At 41.8% G+C, this 13998-nt stretch overlaps 2 protein-coding genes across 2 annotated transcripts in view; one reads left to right on the forward strand and one right to left on the reverse strand.

The window, feature by feature from the left end:
• Nucleotides 1-2589: 2589 nt before the first annotated feature.
• Nucleotides 2590-9635, forward strand: LOC149416429 (uncharacterized). The gene is made up of 3 exons (XM_089642000.1): nt 2590-2776; nt 2908-7723; nt 9599-9635. The coding sequence occupies exons 2-3, from the start codon at nt 4701-4703 to the stop codon at nt 9633-9635; spliced, it is 3060 nt and encodes a 1019-aa protein (XP_089498126.1). The 5' UTR covers nt 2590-2776; nt 2908-4700.
• A 15-nt stretch (nt 9636-9650) lies between these two features.
• Nucleotides 9651-13998, reverse strand: part of LOC149416430 (serine protease 1-like) — a 38955-nt gene continuing 34607 nt past the window's right edge. Inside the window, exons 6-9 of the mRNA XM_089642001.1 lie at nt 13216-13365; nt 12241-12352; nt 11551-11673; nt 9651-9815 (exon numbers count right to left, since the gene is read on the reverse strand). Coding sequence (XP_089498127.1) covers nt 9651-9815; nt 11551-11673; nt 12241-12352; nt 13216-13365 — 550 coding nt within the window. The remainder of the gene's footprint in view (nt 9816-11550; nt 11674-12240; nt 12353-13215; nt 13366-13998) is intronic.

The raw sequence follows: 13998 nt of genomic DNA on the forward strand, positions 1-13998 counted from the left end.
TAGGAAATTTTCATGTTAAGGACATAGTTCGTTTAGATTAGGTTTAGTTTAGTATATCATAGGAAGCCAATGAAATAGTGTAAAGGACTACCAACCCTTCATGCTGCTTCATTCCCTTCTTTATGTGTTTGTTCCGGTCACGTGTTCTGAAGTTTGGTACCTTCAGGACTTGTGCTTGGAATAAACGCAAAATTCTAGTGTACTGATGATAGATTTCTTTTTTATCCTCGTTGGACTAGAATAGGAACATCTTCACAAAAGATGTTTCTCTGATCCTAGTGATCAGTGGCGCCCATTAATTTAGTTTAGGTCTTAATTCTTTATTATCACTTAAACTTTACTGAGATTTATTCTTATTTACGTTTTGAGTAATTTTTATTTTAAATGAGACGATTCGTCTTCTTACTGTTGTGAGCTTATTAGTGCGACGCACACACGCACACACACACATTGGTACGTTCCGTCAGCATAATGGACATAAGTTTGGTTGTCATTATCCTTTGGTCTGAACCCTTCTTCCACAAGTTCATTGGAGTTTTCTTATACTTTTGTCAAGTATCGAAGTTTTATTAGTATCCAAAGAGTCTCCAGGGGACTTGGAAAGAAGGATTCTTATTTTTTTTTTGTGTGTGAAAAATTGAGCAATTTTTCATACACAAGATTATGTAATTTCTATTTTAGTTATTCAATGTACTAGTTTTATGGTTGAATATATTTAGTTTAATATATGTATATTTTTAAGTCTTAGTTTCTTAAGGAAATTCTCAAATTGTGTTGTTTCAAACAAAGGGAAGTACATACTGTTTGGCGTGCTTACCTATTAAATAATTCCGTCTGGATATTATCACCTTACCTCTGCTACGTAAGAGTGTGTCTTTGTACAGTTTTGTTAGTCATAAGTACAATTTGGTTAGTTATAAGTAATATATGCATAAGTATCTCATTGCTAATACCAGTGTTATGCTGTAAATTTTGTAGTACAAGTGTCGATCTCTTGAATTGTGCTCGTACACCTCTTAACCTGTGTCAATTATCTAAAGCACATAGTTGAACACCAATTATATTTTGTTTGTCCAAGAAATTTCGACTCTTTGCTTATATGGTAAGTGAAATTTTTGTTAGAATGCCATCTAGGTTACTTCCTTAGTCATATTTCTTGAGCAAGCAATGTTCATTCAAAGAGAATATGCTAGGTATTTTTTATATGTAAACCCTGATTCAACCACAATAGACAGGTTTATCTTCTGATTGTAAAACCTCATCTAAAATTCTTGGCATTAAGTTATGTAAACCCTGCTCTGAACATTTTTTTACATCAATTTTGTAATTGATTTAGTGAAGATCTCTTAGAGATTTGGTGGATTTTTATTTTGTTAAGTTCTATTGTTTCAAGTTTTTATCTTAGAATGGTAAATTTAGTTTATATAAACATAGGGAGAGAAAGAGAGTTTATGTAGTTACTTTATTTATTTTCTGTTAAAAATATATATGTGTTTTTGTTTTCTTCTTCAAAGAATAAAGTGGGAGCTTGAGTTCTCCATACTCACTGGTGTCTCAGAGAGATTGTCTCTCGATAAGTGAGTAAGTGTTTGCGAATCTCATATTAGAGATATAAAAGTGAAGGTACAATCCCCATGTAAATATTGATAATAATATCGGTTGTGCAACACCAATCTGCGAATTGGTTTTCTCTTTTCGTTTTCTTAGTTTATAACTTGTTTAGTTTTATGGTTTTCTGTAAAAACTTATTTATTTCTACTAGCTTTGTTTTTTTATGTACATGCGCGGGGAAGAAAGGTATTTGCGTGTTTTTTTTGTTTTAAGGTAATTTTACTTCACTTCGCGGCGTAAAATTTCCGGGGGTTGCGGGGAATTGTAACGTAAAAGAATTGTGCAAGTTTGGATTGCCAGGGTAGTGCCCGATTATTGTTTTGTTGAGAGTTTTTCGGGTGGCTGCACTGCGATCGGTTTGACGGGCGGGCAGAATAACGCGGGTAGATTTAGATTGGAACAATACGGGAACAAAAACGGGAGAGTACGATTCCGCGTTGTGCGTGGCGTTTTGCGGGAAAAAATTAAGATTGTACAAAAATGGAAAAGAGCACGCAAATACCATGAACCGATCGTTCGGAGACTTGCCGTGTAAATTAACCAAACATAAAGCAGACGTTTTGACTCCTGCGCGAGATCAGCCGGTTCTTTGTTCGAGTGGTATTGTTCGAAGAGATTAAAATATAAAATCAGTTATTTGAAAGTAAAAATGGTTTTATTTGTGAGGCGTAATTCCTTGGGGACTACACTGGATTACCAAGCATGCTGTCGAAGCGACACAAAGATGAATCATCATTGTTCCGTTAGACGTTAAATGGAAGCTGATTAATTGAGGATGGCCTCGCGCACTCGTTCGCACTCCATCTGTCGAATCTCCACCCGGCGCAACCTGCTCATCAGACGTGACAACATGAACAAGGTTCTTCAATGTTTTTTACACATTATGCCTGCTTGCTTTAGCCCCATAATAGCCCTGGTGATTGACAAGGGTCCATGCTCATAAGACGGGACATCAAACGGGACTTCAGACGTGACACTATTAATTACAACCACTTGATTAACATTTAAATTATTAAAACTCTCAGACTTGACTTTATTTTTAAAATTGTTAATGGACAGTAACATTGTGGTACACAGTTAGTAGTGAATGGTGGAAGAAGTCCGACACGCCCGAGAAAGACACTAGCAATAGCGAAGCATTGCTACTGACTCATGCTGCTAGAAGGTGCCAGTGTAACATGTTGTTAAGGACAGTCACATTGTGGTACACAGTAGTGAATGGTGGAAGAAGTCCGACACGCCCGAGAAAGACACTAGCAATAGCGAAGCATTGCTACTGACTCATGCTGCTAGAAGGTGCCAGTGTAACATGTTGTTAATGGACAGTAACATTGTGGTACACAGTAGTGAATGGTGGAAGAAGTACGACACGCCCGAGAAAGACACTAGCAATAGCGAAGCATTGCTACTGACTCATGCTGCTAGAAGGTGCCAGTGTAACATGTTGTTAATGGACAGTAACATTGTGGTACACAGTAGTGAATGGTGGAAGAAGTACGACACGCCCGAGAAAGACACTAGCAATAGCGAAGCATTGCTACTGACTCATGCTGCTAGAAGGTGCCAGTGTAACATGTTGTTAATGGACAGTAACATTGTGGTACACAGTAGTGAATGGTGGAAGAAGTCCGACACGCCCGAGAAAGACACTGCTAGTGACTCATGCTGCTAGAAGGTGCCAGTGTAACATGTTGTTAATGGACAGTAACATTGTGGTACACAGTAGTGAATGGTGGAAGAAGTCCGACACGCCCGAGAAAGACACTAGCAATAGCGAAGCATTGCTACTGACTCATGCTGCTAGAAGGTGCCAGTGTAACATGTTGTTAATGGACAGTAACATTGTGGTACACAGTAGTGAATGGTGGAAGAAGTACGACACGCCCGAGAAAGACACTAGCAATAGCGAAGCATTGCTACTGACTCATGCTGCTAGAAGGTGCCAGTGTAACATGTTGTTAATGGACAGTAACATTGTGGTACACAGTAATGAATGGTGGAAGAAGTACGACACGCCCGAGAAAGACACTAGCAATAGCGAAGCATTGCTACTGACTCATGCTGCTAGAAGGTGCCAGTGTAACATGTTGTTAATGGACAGTAACATTGTGGTACACAGTAGTGAATGGTGGAAGAAGTCCGACACGCCCGAGAAAGACACCGCTACTGACTCATGCTGCTAGAAGGTGCCAGTGTAACATGTTGTTAATGGACAGTAACATTGTGGTACACAGTAGTGAATGGTGGAAGAAGTCCGACACGCCCGAGAAAGACACTAGCAATAGCGAAGCACTGCTACTGACTCATGCTGCTAGAAGGTGCCAGTGTAACATGTTGTTAATAGACAGTAACATTGTGGTACACAGTAGTGAATGGTGGAAGAAGTCCGACACGCCCGAGAAAGACACTGCTACTGACTCATGCTGCTAGAAGGTGCCAGTGTAACATGTTGTTAATGGACAGTAACATTGTGGTACACAGTAGTGAATGGTGGAAGAAGTCCGACACGCCCGAGAAAGACACTAGCAATAGCGAAGCATTGCTACTGACTCATGCTGCTAGAAGGTGCCAGTGTAACATGTTGTTAATGGACAGTAACATTGTGGTACACAGTAGTGAATGGTGGAAGAAGTCCGACACGCCCGAGAAAGACACTAGCAATAGCGAAGCATTGCTACTGACTCATGCTGCTAGAAGGTGCCAGTGTAACATGTTGTTAATGGACAGTAACATTGTGGTACACAGTAGTGAATGGTGGAAGAAGTCCGACACGCCCGAGAAAGACACTAGCAATAGCGAAGCATTGCTACTGACTCATGCTGCTAGAAGGTGCCAGTGTAACATGTTGTTAATGGACAGTAACATTGTGGTACACAGTAGTGAATGGTGGAAGAAGTCCGACACGCCCGAGAAAGACACTAGCAATAGCGAAGCATTGCTACTGACTCATGCTGCTAGAAGGTGCCAGTGTAACATGTTGTTAATGGACAGTAACATTGTGGTACACAGTAGTGAATGGTGGAAGAAGTCCGACACGCCCGAGAAAGACACTGCTACTGACTCATGCTGCTAGAAGGTGCCAGTGTAACATGTTGTTAATGGACAGTAACATTGTGGTACACAGTAGTGAATGGTGGAAGAAGTCCGACACGCCCGAGAAAGACACTAGCAATAGCGAAGCATTGCTACTGACTCATGCTGCTAGAAGGTGCCAGTGTAACATGTTGTTAATGGACAGTAACATTGTGGTACACAGTAGTGAATGGTGGAAGAAGTCCGACACGCCCGAGAAAGACACTAGCAATAGCGAAGCATTGCTACTGACTCATGCTGCTAGAAGGTGCCAGTGTAACATGTTGTTAATGGACAGTAACATTGTGGTACACAGTAGTGAATGGTGGAAGAAGTCCGACACGCCCGAGAAAGACACTAGCAATAGCGAAGCATTGCTACTGACTCATGCTGCTAGAAGGTGCCAGTGTAACATGTTGTTAATGGACAGTAACATTGTGGTACACAGTAGTGAATGGTGGAAGAAGTCCGACACGCCCGAGAAAGACACTAGCAATAGCGAAGCATTGCTACTGACTCATGCTGCTAGAAGGTGCCAGTGTAACATGTTGTTAATGGACAGTAACATTGTGGTACACAGTAGTGAATGGTGGAAGAAGTCCGACACGCCCGAGAAAGACACTAGCAATAGCGAAGCATTGCTACTGACTCATGCTGCTAGAAGGTGCCAGTGTAACATGTTGTTAATGGACAGTAACATTGTGGTACACAGTAGTGAATGGTGGAAGAAGTCCGACACGCCCGAGAAAGACACTAGCAATAGCGAAGCATTGCTACTGACTCATGCTGCTAGAAGGTGCCAGTGTAACATGTTGTTAATGGACAGTAACATTGTGGTACACAGTAGTGAATGGTGGAAAAAGTACGACACGCCCGAGAAAGACACTAGCAATAGCGAAGCATTGCTACTGACTCATGCTGCTAGAAGGTGCCAGTGTAACATGTTGTTAATGGACAGTAACATTGTGGTACACAGTAGTGAATGGTGGAAGAAGTCCGACACGCCCGAGAAAGACACTAGCAATAGCGAAGCATTGCTACTGACTCATGCTGCTAGAAGGTGCCAGTGTAACATGTTGTTAATGGACAGTAACATTGTGGTACACAGTAGTGAATGGTGGAAGAAGTACGACACGCCCGAGAAAGACACTAGCAATAGCGAAGCATTGCTACTGACTCATGCTGCTAGAAGGTGCCAGTGTAACATGTTGTTAATGGACATTAACATTGTGGTACACAGTAGTGAATGGTGGAAGAAGTACGACACGCCCGAGAAAGACACTAGCAATAGCGAAGCATTGCTACTGACTCATGCTGCTAGAAGGTGCCAGTGTAACATGTTGTTAATGGACAGTAACATTGTGGTACACAGTAGTGAATGGTGGAAGAAGTCCGACACGCCCGAGAAAGACACTAGCAATAGCGAAGCATTGCTACTGACTCATGCTGCTAGAAGGTGCCAGTGTAACATGTTGTTAATGGACAGTAACATTGTGGTACACAGTAGTGAATGGTGGAAGAAGTACGACACGCCCGAGAAAGACACTAGCAATAGCGAAGCATTGCTACTGACTCATGCTGCTAGAAGGTGCCAGTGTAACATGTTGTTAATGGACAGTAACATTGTGGTACACAGTAGTGAATGGTGGAAGAAGTCCGACACGCCCGAGAAAGACACTAGCAATAGCGAAGCATTGCTACTGACTCATGCTGCTAGAAGGTGCCAGTGTAACATGTTGTTAATGGACAGTAACATTGTGGTACACAGTAGTGAATGGTGGAAGAAGTCCGACACGCCCGAGAAAGACACTAGCAATAGCGAAGCATTGCTACTGACTCATGCTGCTAGAAGGTGCCAGTGTAACATGTTGTTAATGGACAGTAACATTGTGGTACACAGTAGTGAATGGTGGAAGAAGTCCGACACGCCCGAGAAAGACACTAGCAATAGCGAAGCATTGCTACTGACTCATGCTGCTAGAAGGTGCCAGTGTAACATGTTGTTAATGGACAGTAACATTGTGGTACACAGTAGTGAATGGTGGAAGAAGTCCGACACGCCCGAGAAAGACACTAGCAATAGCGAAGCATTGCTACTGACTCATGCTGCTAGAAGGTGCCAGTGTAACATGTTGTTAATGGACAGTAACATTGTGGTACACAGTAGTGAATGGTGGAAGAAGTCCGACACGCCCGAGAAAGACACTAGCAATAGCGAAGCATTGCTACTGACTCATGCTGCTAGAAGGTGCCAGTGTAACATGTTGTTAATGGACAGTAACATTGTGGTACACAGTAGTGAATGGTGGAAGAAGTCCGACACGCCCGAGAAAGACACTAGCAATAGCGAAGCATTGCTACTGACTCATGCTGCTAGAAGGTGCCAGTGTAACATGTTGTTAATGGACAGTAACATTGTGGTACACAGTAGTGAATGGTGGAAGAAGTACGACACGCCCGAGAAAGACACGAGCAATAGCGAAGCATTGCTACTGACTCATGCTGCTAGAAGGTGCCAGTGTAACATGTTGTTAATGGACAGTAACATTGTGGTACACAGTAGTGAATGGTGGAAGAAGTCCGACACGCCCGAGAAAGACACTAGCAATAGCGAAGCATTGCTACTGACTCATGCTGCTAGAAGGTGCCAGTGTAACATGTTGTTAATGGACAGTAACATTGTGGTACACAGTAGTGAATGGTGGAAGAAGTACGACACGCCCGAGAAAGACACTAGCAATAGCGAAGCATTGCTACTGACTCATGCTGCTAGAAGGTGCCAGTGTAACATGTTGTTAATGGACAGTAACATTGTGGTACACAGTAGTGAATGGTGGAAGAAGTCCGACACGCCCGAGAAAGACACTAGCAATAGCGAAGCATTGCTACTGACTCATGCTGCTAGAAGGTGCCAGTGTAACATGTTGTTAATGGACAGTAACATTGTGGTACACAGTAGTGAATGGTGGAAGAAGTCCGACACGCCCGAGAAAGACACTAGCAATAGCGAAGCATTGCTACTGACTCATGCTGCTAGAAGGTGCCAGTGTAACATGTTGTTAATGGACATTAACATTGTGGTACACAGTAGTGAATGGTGGAAGAAGTACGACACGCCCGAGAAAGACACTAGCAATAGCGAAGCATTGCTACTGACTCATGCTGCTAGAAGGTGCCAGTGTAACATGTTGTTAATTGACAGTAACATTGTGGTACACAGTAGTGAATGGTGGAAGAAGTCCGACACGCCCGAGAAAGACACTAGCAATAGCGAAGCATTGCTACTGACTCATGCTGCTAGAAGGTGCCAGTGTAACATGTTGTTAATGGACAGTAACATTGTGGTACACAGTAGTGAATGGTGGAAGAAGTACGACACGCCCGAGAAAGACACTAGCAATAGCGAAGCATTGCTACTGACTCATGCTGCTAGAAGGTGCCAGTGTAACATGTTGTTAATGGACAGTAACATTGTGGTACACAGTAGTGAATGGTGGAAGAAGTCCGACACGCCCGAGAAAGACACTAGCAATAGCGAAGCATTGCTACTGACTCATGCTGCTAGAAGGTGCCAGTGTAACATGTTGTTAATGGACAGTAACATTGTGGTACACAGTAGTGAATGGTGGAAGAAGTCCGACACGCCCGAGAAAGACACTAGCAATAGCGAAGCATTGCTACTGACTCATGCTGCTAGAAGGTGCCAGTGTAACATGTTGTTAATGGACATTAACATTGTGGTACACAGTAGTGAATGGTGGAAGAAGTACGACACGCCCGAGAAAGACACTAGCAATAGCGAAGCATTGCTACTGACTCATGCTGCTAGAAGGTGCCAGTGTAACATGTTGTTAATGGACAGTAACATTGTGGTACACAGTAGTGAATGGTGGAAGAAGTCCGACACGCCCGAGAAAGACACTAGCAATAGCGAAGCATTGCTACTGACTCATGCTGCTAGAAGGTGCCAGTGTAACATGTTGTTAATGGACAGTAACATTGTGGTACACAGTAGTGAATGGTGGAAGAAGTACGACACGCCCGAGAAAGACACTAGCAATAGCGAAGCATTGCTACTGACTCATGCTGCTAGAAGGTGCCAGTGTAACATGTTGTTAATGGACAGTAACATTGTGGTACACAGTAGTGAATGGTGGAAGAAGTCCGACACGCCCGAGAAAGACACTAGCAATAGCGAAGCATTGCTACTGACTCATGCTGCTAGAAGGTGCCAGTGTAACATGTTGTTAATGGACAGTAACATTGTGGTACACAGTAGTGAATGGTGGAAGAAGTCCGACACGCCCGAGAAAGACACTAGCAATAGCGAAGCATTGCTACTGACTCATGCTGCTAGAAGGTGCCAGTGTAACATGTTGTTAATGGACAGTAACATTGTGGTACACAGTAGTGAATGGTGGAAGAAGTCCGACACGCCCGAGAAAGACACTAGCAATAGCGAAGCATTGCTACTGACTCATGCTGCTAGAAGGTGCCAGTGTAACATGTTGTTAATGGACAGTAACATTGTGGTACACAGTAGTGAATGGTGGAAGAAGTCCGACACGCCCGAGAAAGACACTAGCAATAGCGAAGCATTGCTACTGACTCATGCTGCTAGAAGGTGCCAGTGTAACATGTTGTTAATGGACAGTAACATTGTGGTACACAGTAGTGAATGGTGGAAGAAGTACGACACGCCCGAGAAAGACACTGCTACTGACTCATGCTGCTAGAAGGTGCCAGTGTAACATGTTGTTAATGGACAGTAACATTGTGGTACATAGTAGTGAATGGTGGAAGAAGTCCGACACGCCCGAGAAAGACACTGCTACTGACTCATGCTGCTAGAAGGTGCCAGTGTAACATGTTGCCATCAGAATGTATGAGAATAGTCGGAGGTATAATATAATAGGGTATTTGGTGGTATCTACAAGAGATGCCGGAAGTAATGCAGCACATCCACTCTACGGCCAGACCACGCTCTCTATCCACGGTATGAAGGGGGCTACTTTTACAGCCAGCGAGTATCTGCTGGTGGATTCCAGGTGTACGGAGTGTATAGCCACAAGCAGTTGAGTGCAAGCAACCTGGCCCCCGTTAGGCACCTGCAGCGGGGATCTGGAACCATCCTGCAAATGGAAAACACTGAATTAATGACACAGCAAGACGATTATAATAAATGTGGAATCTCATGCGTCAGTCTGCCAAACAACAGCAAGGTTAAAGACATTTTTTATTGGAAAGAATTCAACACAGAGTCATTATTCAATATGTAACTAAAATACCGTTTAACGGTTAAGAAGTGTATTTTAATAAGGAAAGCTGTAATATATGGGATTATTGAACGCTCGGTTGTCTAATGAAGATCACCGAAGCGTTGGGGTGGTGCAGCGCAGAACCGCGGGGAGTGGAGGAGGCTTGTCCACCACGGAAACTGAAGCGGATTTCACGTTACTCGCCATTGAGTAAACAGTAAAATCGATAACTTTACCATATCTAATGAAGATCACCGAAGCGTTGGGGTGGTGCAGCGCAGAACCGCGGGGAGTGGAGGAGGCTTGTCCACCACGGAAACTGAAGCGGATTTCACGTTACTCGCCATTGAGTAAACAGTGAAATCGATAACTTTACCATATCTAATGAAGATCACCGAAGCGTTGGGGTGGTGCAGCGCAGAACCGCGGGGAGTGGAGGAGGCTTGTCCACCACGGAAACTGAAGCGGATTTCACGTTACTCGCCATTGAGTAAACAGTGAAATCGATAACTTTACCATATCTAATGAAGATCAGCGAAGCGTTGGGGTGGTGCAGCGCAGAACCGCGGGGAGTGGAGGAGGCTTGTCCACCACGGAAACTGAAGCGGATTTCACGTTACTCGCCATTGAGTAAACAGTGAAATCGATAACTTTACCATATCTAATGAAGATCAGCGAAGCGTTGGGGTGGTGCAGCGCAGAACCGCGGGGAGTGGAGGAGGCTTGTCCACCACGGAAACTGAAGCGGATTTCACGTTACTCGCCATTGAGTAAACAGTGAAATCGATAACTTTACCATATCTAATGAAGATCAGCGAAGCGTTGGGGTGGTGCAGCGCAGAACCGCGGGGAGTGGAGGAGGCTTGTCCACCACGGAAACTGAAGCGGATTTCACGTTACTCGCCATTGAGTAAACAGTGAAATCGATAACTTTACCATATCTAATGAAGATCACCGAAACGTTGGGGTGGTGCAGCGCAGAACCGCGGGGAGTGGAGGAGGCTTGTCCACCACGGAAACTGAAGCGGATTTCACGTTACTCGCCATTGAGTAAACAGTGAAATCGATAACTTTACCATATCTAATGAAGATCACCGAAGCGTTGGGGTGGTGCAGGCAAGACCCGCGGGGAGTTGAGGAGGCTTGTCCACCACGGAAACTGAAGCGGATTTCACGTTACTCGCCATTGAGTAAACAGTGAAATCGATAACTTTACCATATCTAATGAAGATCACCGAAGCGTTGGGGTGGTGCAGCGCAGAACCGCGGGGAGTGGAGGAGGCTTGTCCACCACGGAAACTGAAGCGGATTTCACGTATTCACGCGGAGCATGGTGGTGATGATTGATATACAGACCGGTGTTGGTAACGCAATAAATCAGAATCGATATACACTGGGAACACTGGCGCATCTCTCAATGTATTATTAACATTCCTGAACAATTCCCTAGACCCATCGCATTGGGAGGTTGGATTTAGAGGTCCGTCACTTCTGGACTTACTCACCCACAGATTCTAACTCACCCCTCCTCTAATTATATATGAATTAATAATAGGAAATGAACCATTATAGTGAGATAATGCTGATTGTGCAGTGATTGAGGACATACCTTGAGTGAATAAGAGTCGTTGGTCCGTTGGACGCACAGCTGTGAATCAATCCTGATTCCTCCTGGGAAAGTAGGTTTATAGACGTTATCACACTCTGCATGCGGCAGAACCTTCACGTTTACCTGAAAAACTCGATATTTATAACATTTGATCACAATACCTTTTATATTAATTAACCACTGAAGCTTATTTGACCACATTTAGGCCAATTTGTAAACCATTAAATGACTTACAGCTTACGCAGGCCAAAATGTTGCCAATTTGTAGATATTAAAATTGTTGTGAATTTAATGATGACTCTATTCCCTGGGGAGAAAGGTTCAATCCTCAATACATGTATTAATAAAAATAGAAGTATTTTAGTAAAAATAACTGAAGTTAGATTTTTTAAAATTATTTCACTCATAAACACTTGAACGGTTTTTAGGGGCATTATGGAAGTTATACAAAACGTCTTGAGCGATGGCTTGCCATAATGTGCCAAATTTATAGAACTAATCAAAATATGCGATAAACGGTGATGTGTATGTGGATTCATTGGCTTTTAACCGCAGCGGACAGTTCATACATTTCAATATTCATATTTTGAAAAATGATATTAATTAAATCGAATGGCCAAATCAAAAAGCAAACATCCATCGCTTGAGTGGATCACAAAACTATTACAAAAACCCTAGTGAAATACTCACTTTTTGATAAAATAGTCCATCTCTGAACAGATAGGTGAGGTTGTCTACTGGTAGAGAACTTCCTGCGTAGACATGAAGACACACGGGGAAAATCAGCTTTGAGAAAATTACCCTGAAATTATAATTAAATTAAAATCTACCATGGAAGAAGAAGATAATACTAATTACTGCGAGTTGTTTGTACACTGTCAGATTAATTTATTGACAAATTACAGAAATGGATACGGTAGCGCCCCCTCCACGCTCTGCGCAACTTTGTTTGTTCCCCTTTCCTTGATGTGATGGTGTTAACCTGTCGGCTAATTCAATGCCTCTATGGGCTGTTCTTTCTCTTAATTATTCTGTGTAGCAATCCTTCGACTTGTTCCATTAGATTACTGGGTATTTGTAGTTACGTTAACCCCTCCACCGTTGTAGGGTCATATATAACCGGTCGTCCATATTTCATAAAAGTATTTTTATATCTTTTTCTATCATGCGGAAATACGTAAATTTTTTGACGTTAGAAAGAGAACTTATAATTCTTTCAAGTGCCTAAAATATTTATATATACTGGATGCCATTAATAAAATCATAAAAAATCACAAATTAATATTTTGCTATCGTAAAAATCGGTTTGACTTTAATTTTTTTTTTATTATATAAACGAGATAAAAATTAAGGTACAGTTTCTTACAAATTTTCCAAACAAAACAAATGTGTTATGTGAAATATCTGATATAATTCTCTCAATTTCTCTACGATTGGAGTAAAAAATTAAGTTTAGTGTTTTTGACAACATTCTACAAGTTTGATATCAAAATTTTATTACTTAGAAATAGTACTGTTTATTTTAAATGCGTATATCGGTAAGATAATTTAATCTACATCTAAAACAGTAATTGTTTTTACGGAAAATTAAAAAACAAGTTTTTGAAATACACAGAAAACATTGCAAACTGAACACAAGTGTAGAAAGTAGTGAAGATTAGTTACACGCGGTCAAGTTGGACCAGTCCTACGTTGTTGTAGATCTTGGGGCTGATATAATCCGGATGTAGCTTCATGGAGACAATGTTATAGATATTCCTCGTATCCACATGAACACTATCATCAAACCCGCCCAGTCTCACGCGCTTCGCTCCACTGCAAAATAAAATTCCATAATTAAAACAACCACTTCAATTTTATCTAGAAATTATCGTTTACTGTCAACTACCTATAAATAGAAATAACAGAAAACTGAACATTCATCGTGCTTTATAACGTAATCTAACCTAACCTTGAATAAAGACTATATAGTTCTGTTATGAAATTGTACTAATAAAATCAGTTCTTTGACTGGGCTGTTGAAATAAATTATAGCCTGGCATCGTCGCTTTTGGTCGGGTGTGGAAAAACATACAGAAGAAAAACATAACATTTATCTTTATTATGTTGCAATATTTAATATATATTCTTCCTTCCCGTGTCCACAATCCATATATTAATTCTTCTCTTAATGGTTTTTATTGCAAGAAGGAGGATGTCGAATAGTTTTTTATAGAGAAATATTCTGTTATTTCTTTGGTCAAAATTCGTTTTTGTTGTAGGTTGGTGAAATGTATGCTGTAATGAGGATCTTGGGAATTGACAGGAGTTTGTGTGTGCAAAGTTATCCTGGTTTTTAATGCATAAATTAAAAAAAATATATCTTTTAAATATAATTGTTTCAGAGACATTACATTCAGAGAATTGAAAACATAGTCTGGAGAGGTTCTGATGGGGACTGTAAGTATA

Source organism: Hesperophylax consimilis, chromosome 17, assembly GCF_061612785.1.
Source record: "Hesperophylax consimilis isolate HC1 chromosome 17, BYU_Hcon_1.0, whole genome shotgun sequence".
NCBI lineage: Eukaryota > Metazoa > Arthropoda > Insecta > Trichoptera > Limnephilidae > Hesperophylax > Hesperophylax consimilis.

Excerpts from the sequence above, each read along its gene's own strand:
- LOC149416429 (XM_089642000.1), top strand. The coding sequence starts at position 4,701 with ATGTTGTTAATGGACAGTAACATTGTGGTACACAGTAGTGAATGGTGG. Across the intron at positions 7,724-9,598 it reads CTGACTCATGCTGCTAGAAG|GGTATTTGGTGGTATCTACA; the intron begins GTGCCAGTGTAA and ends ATAATATAATAG.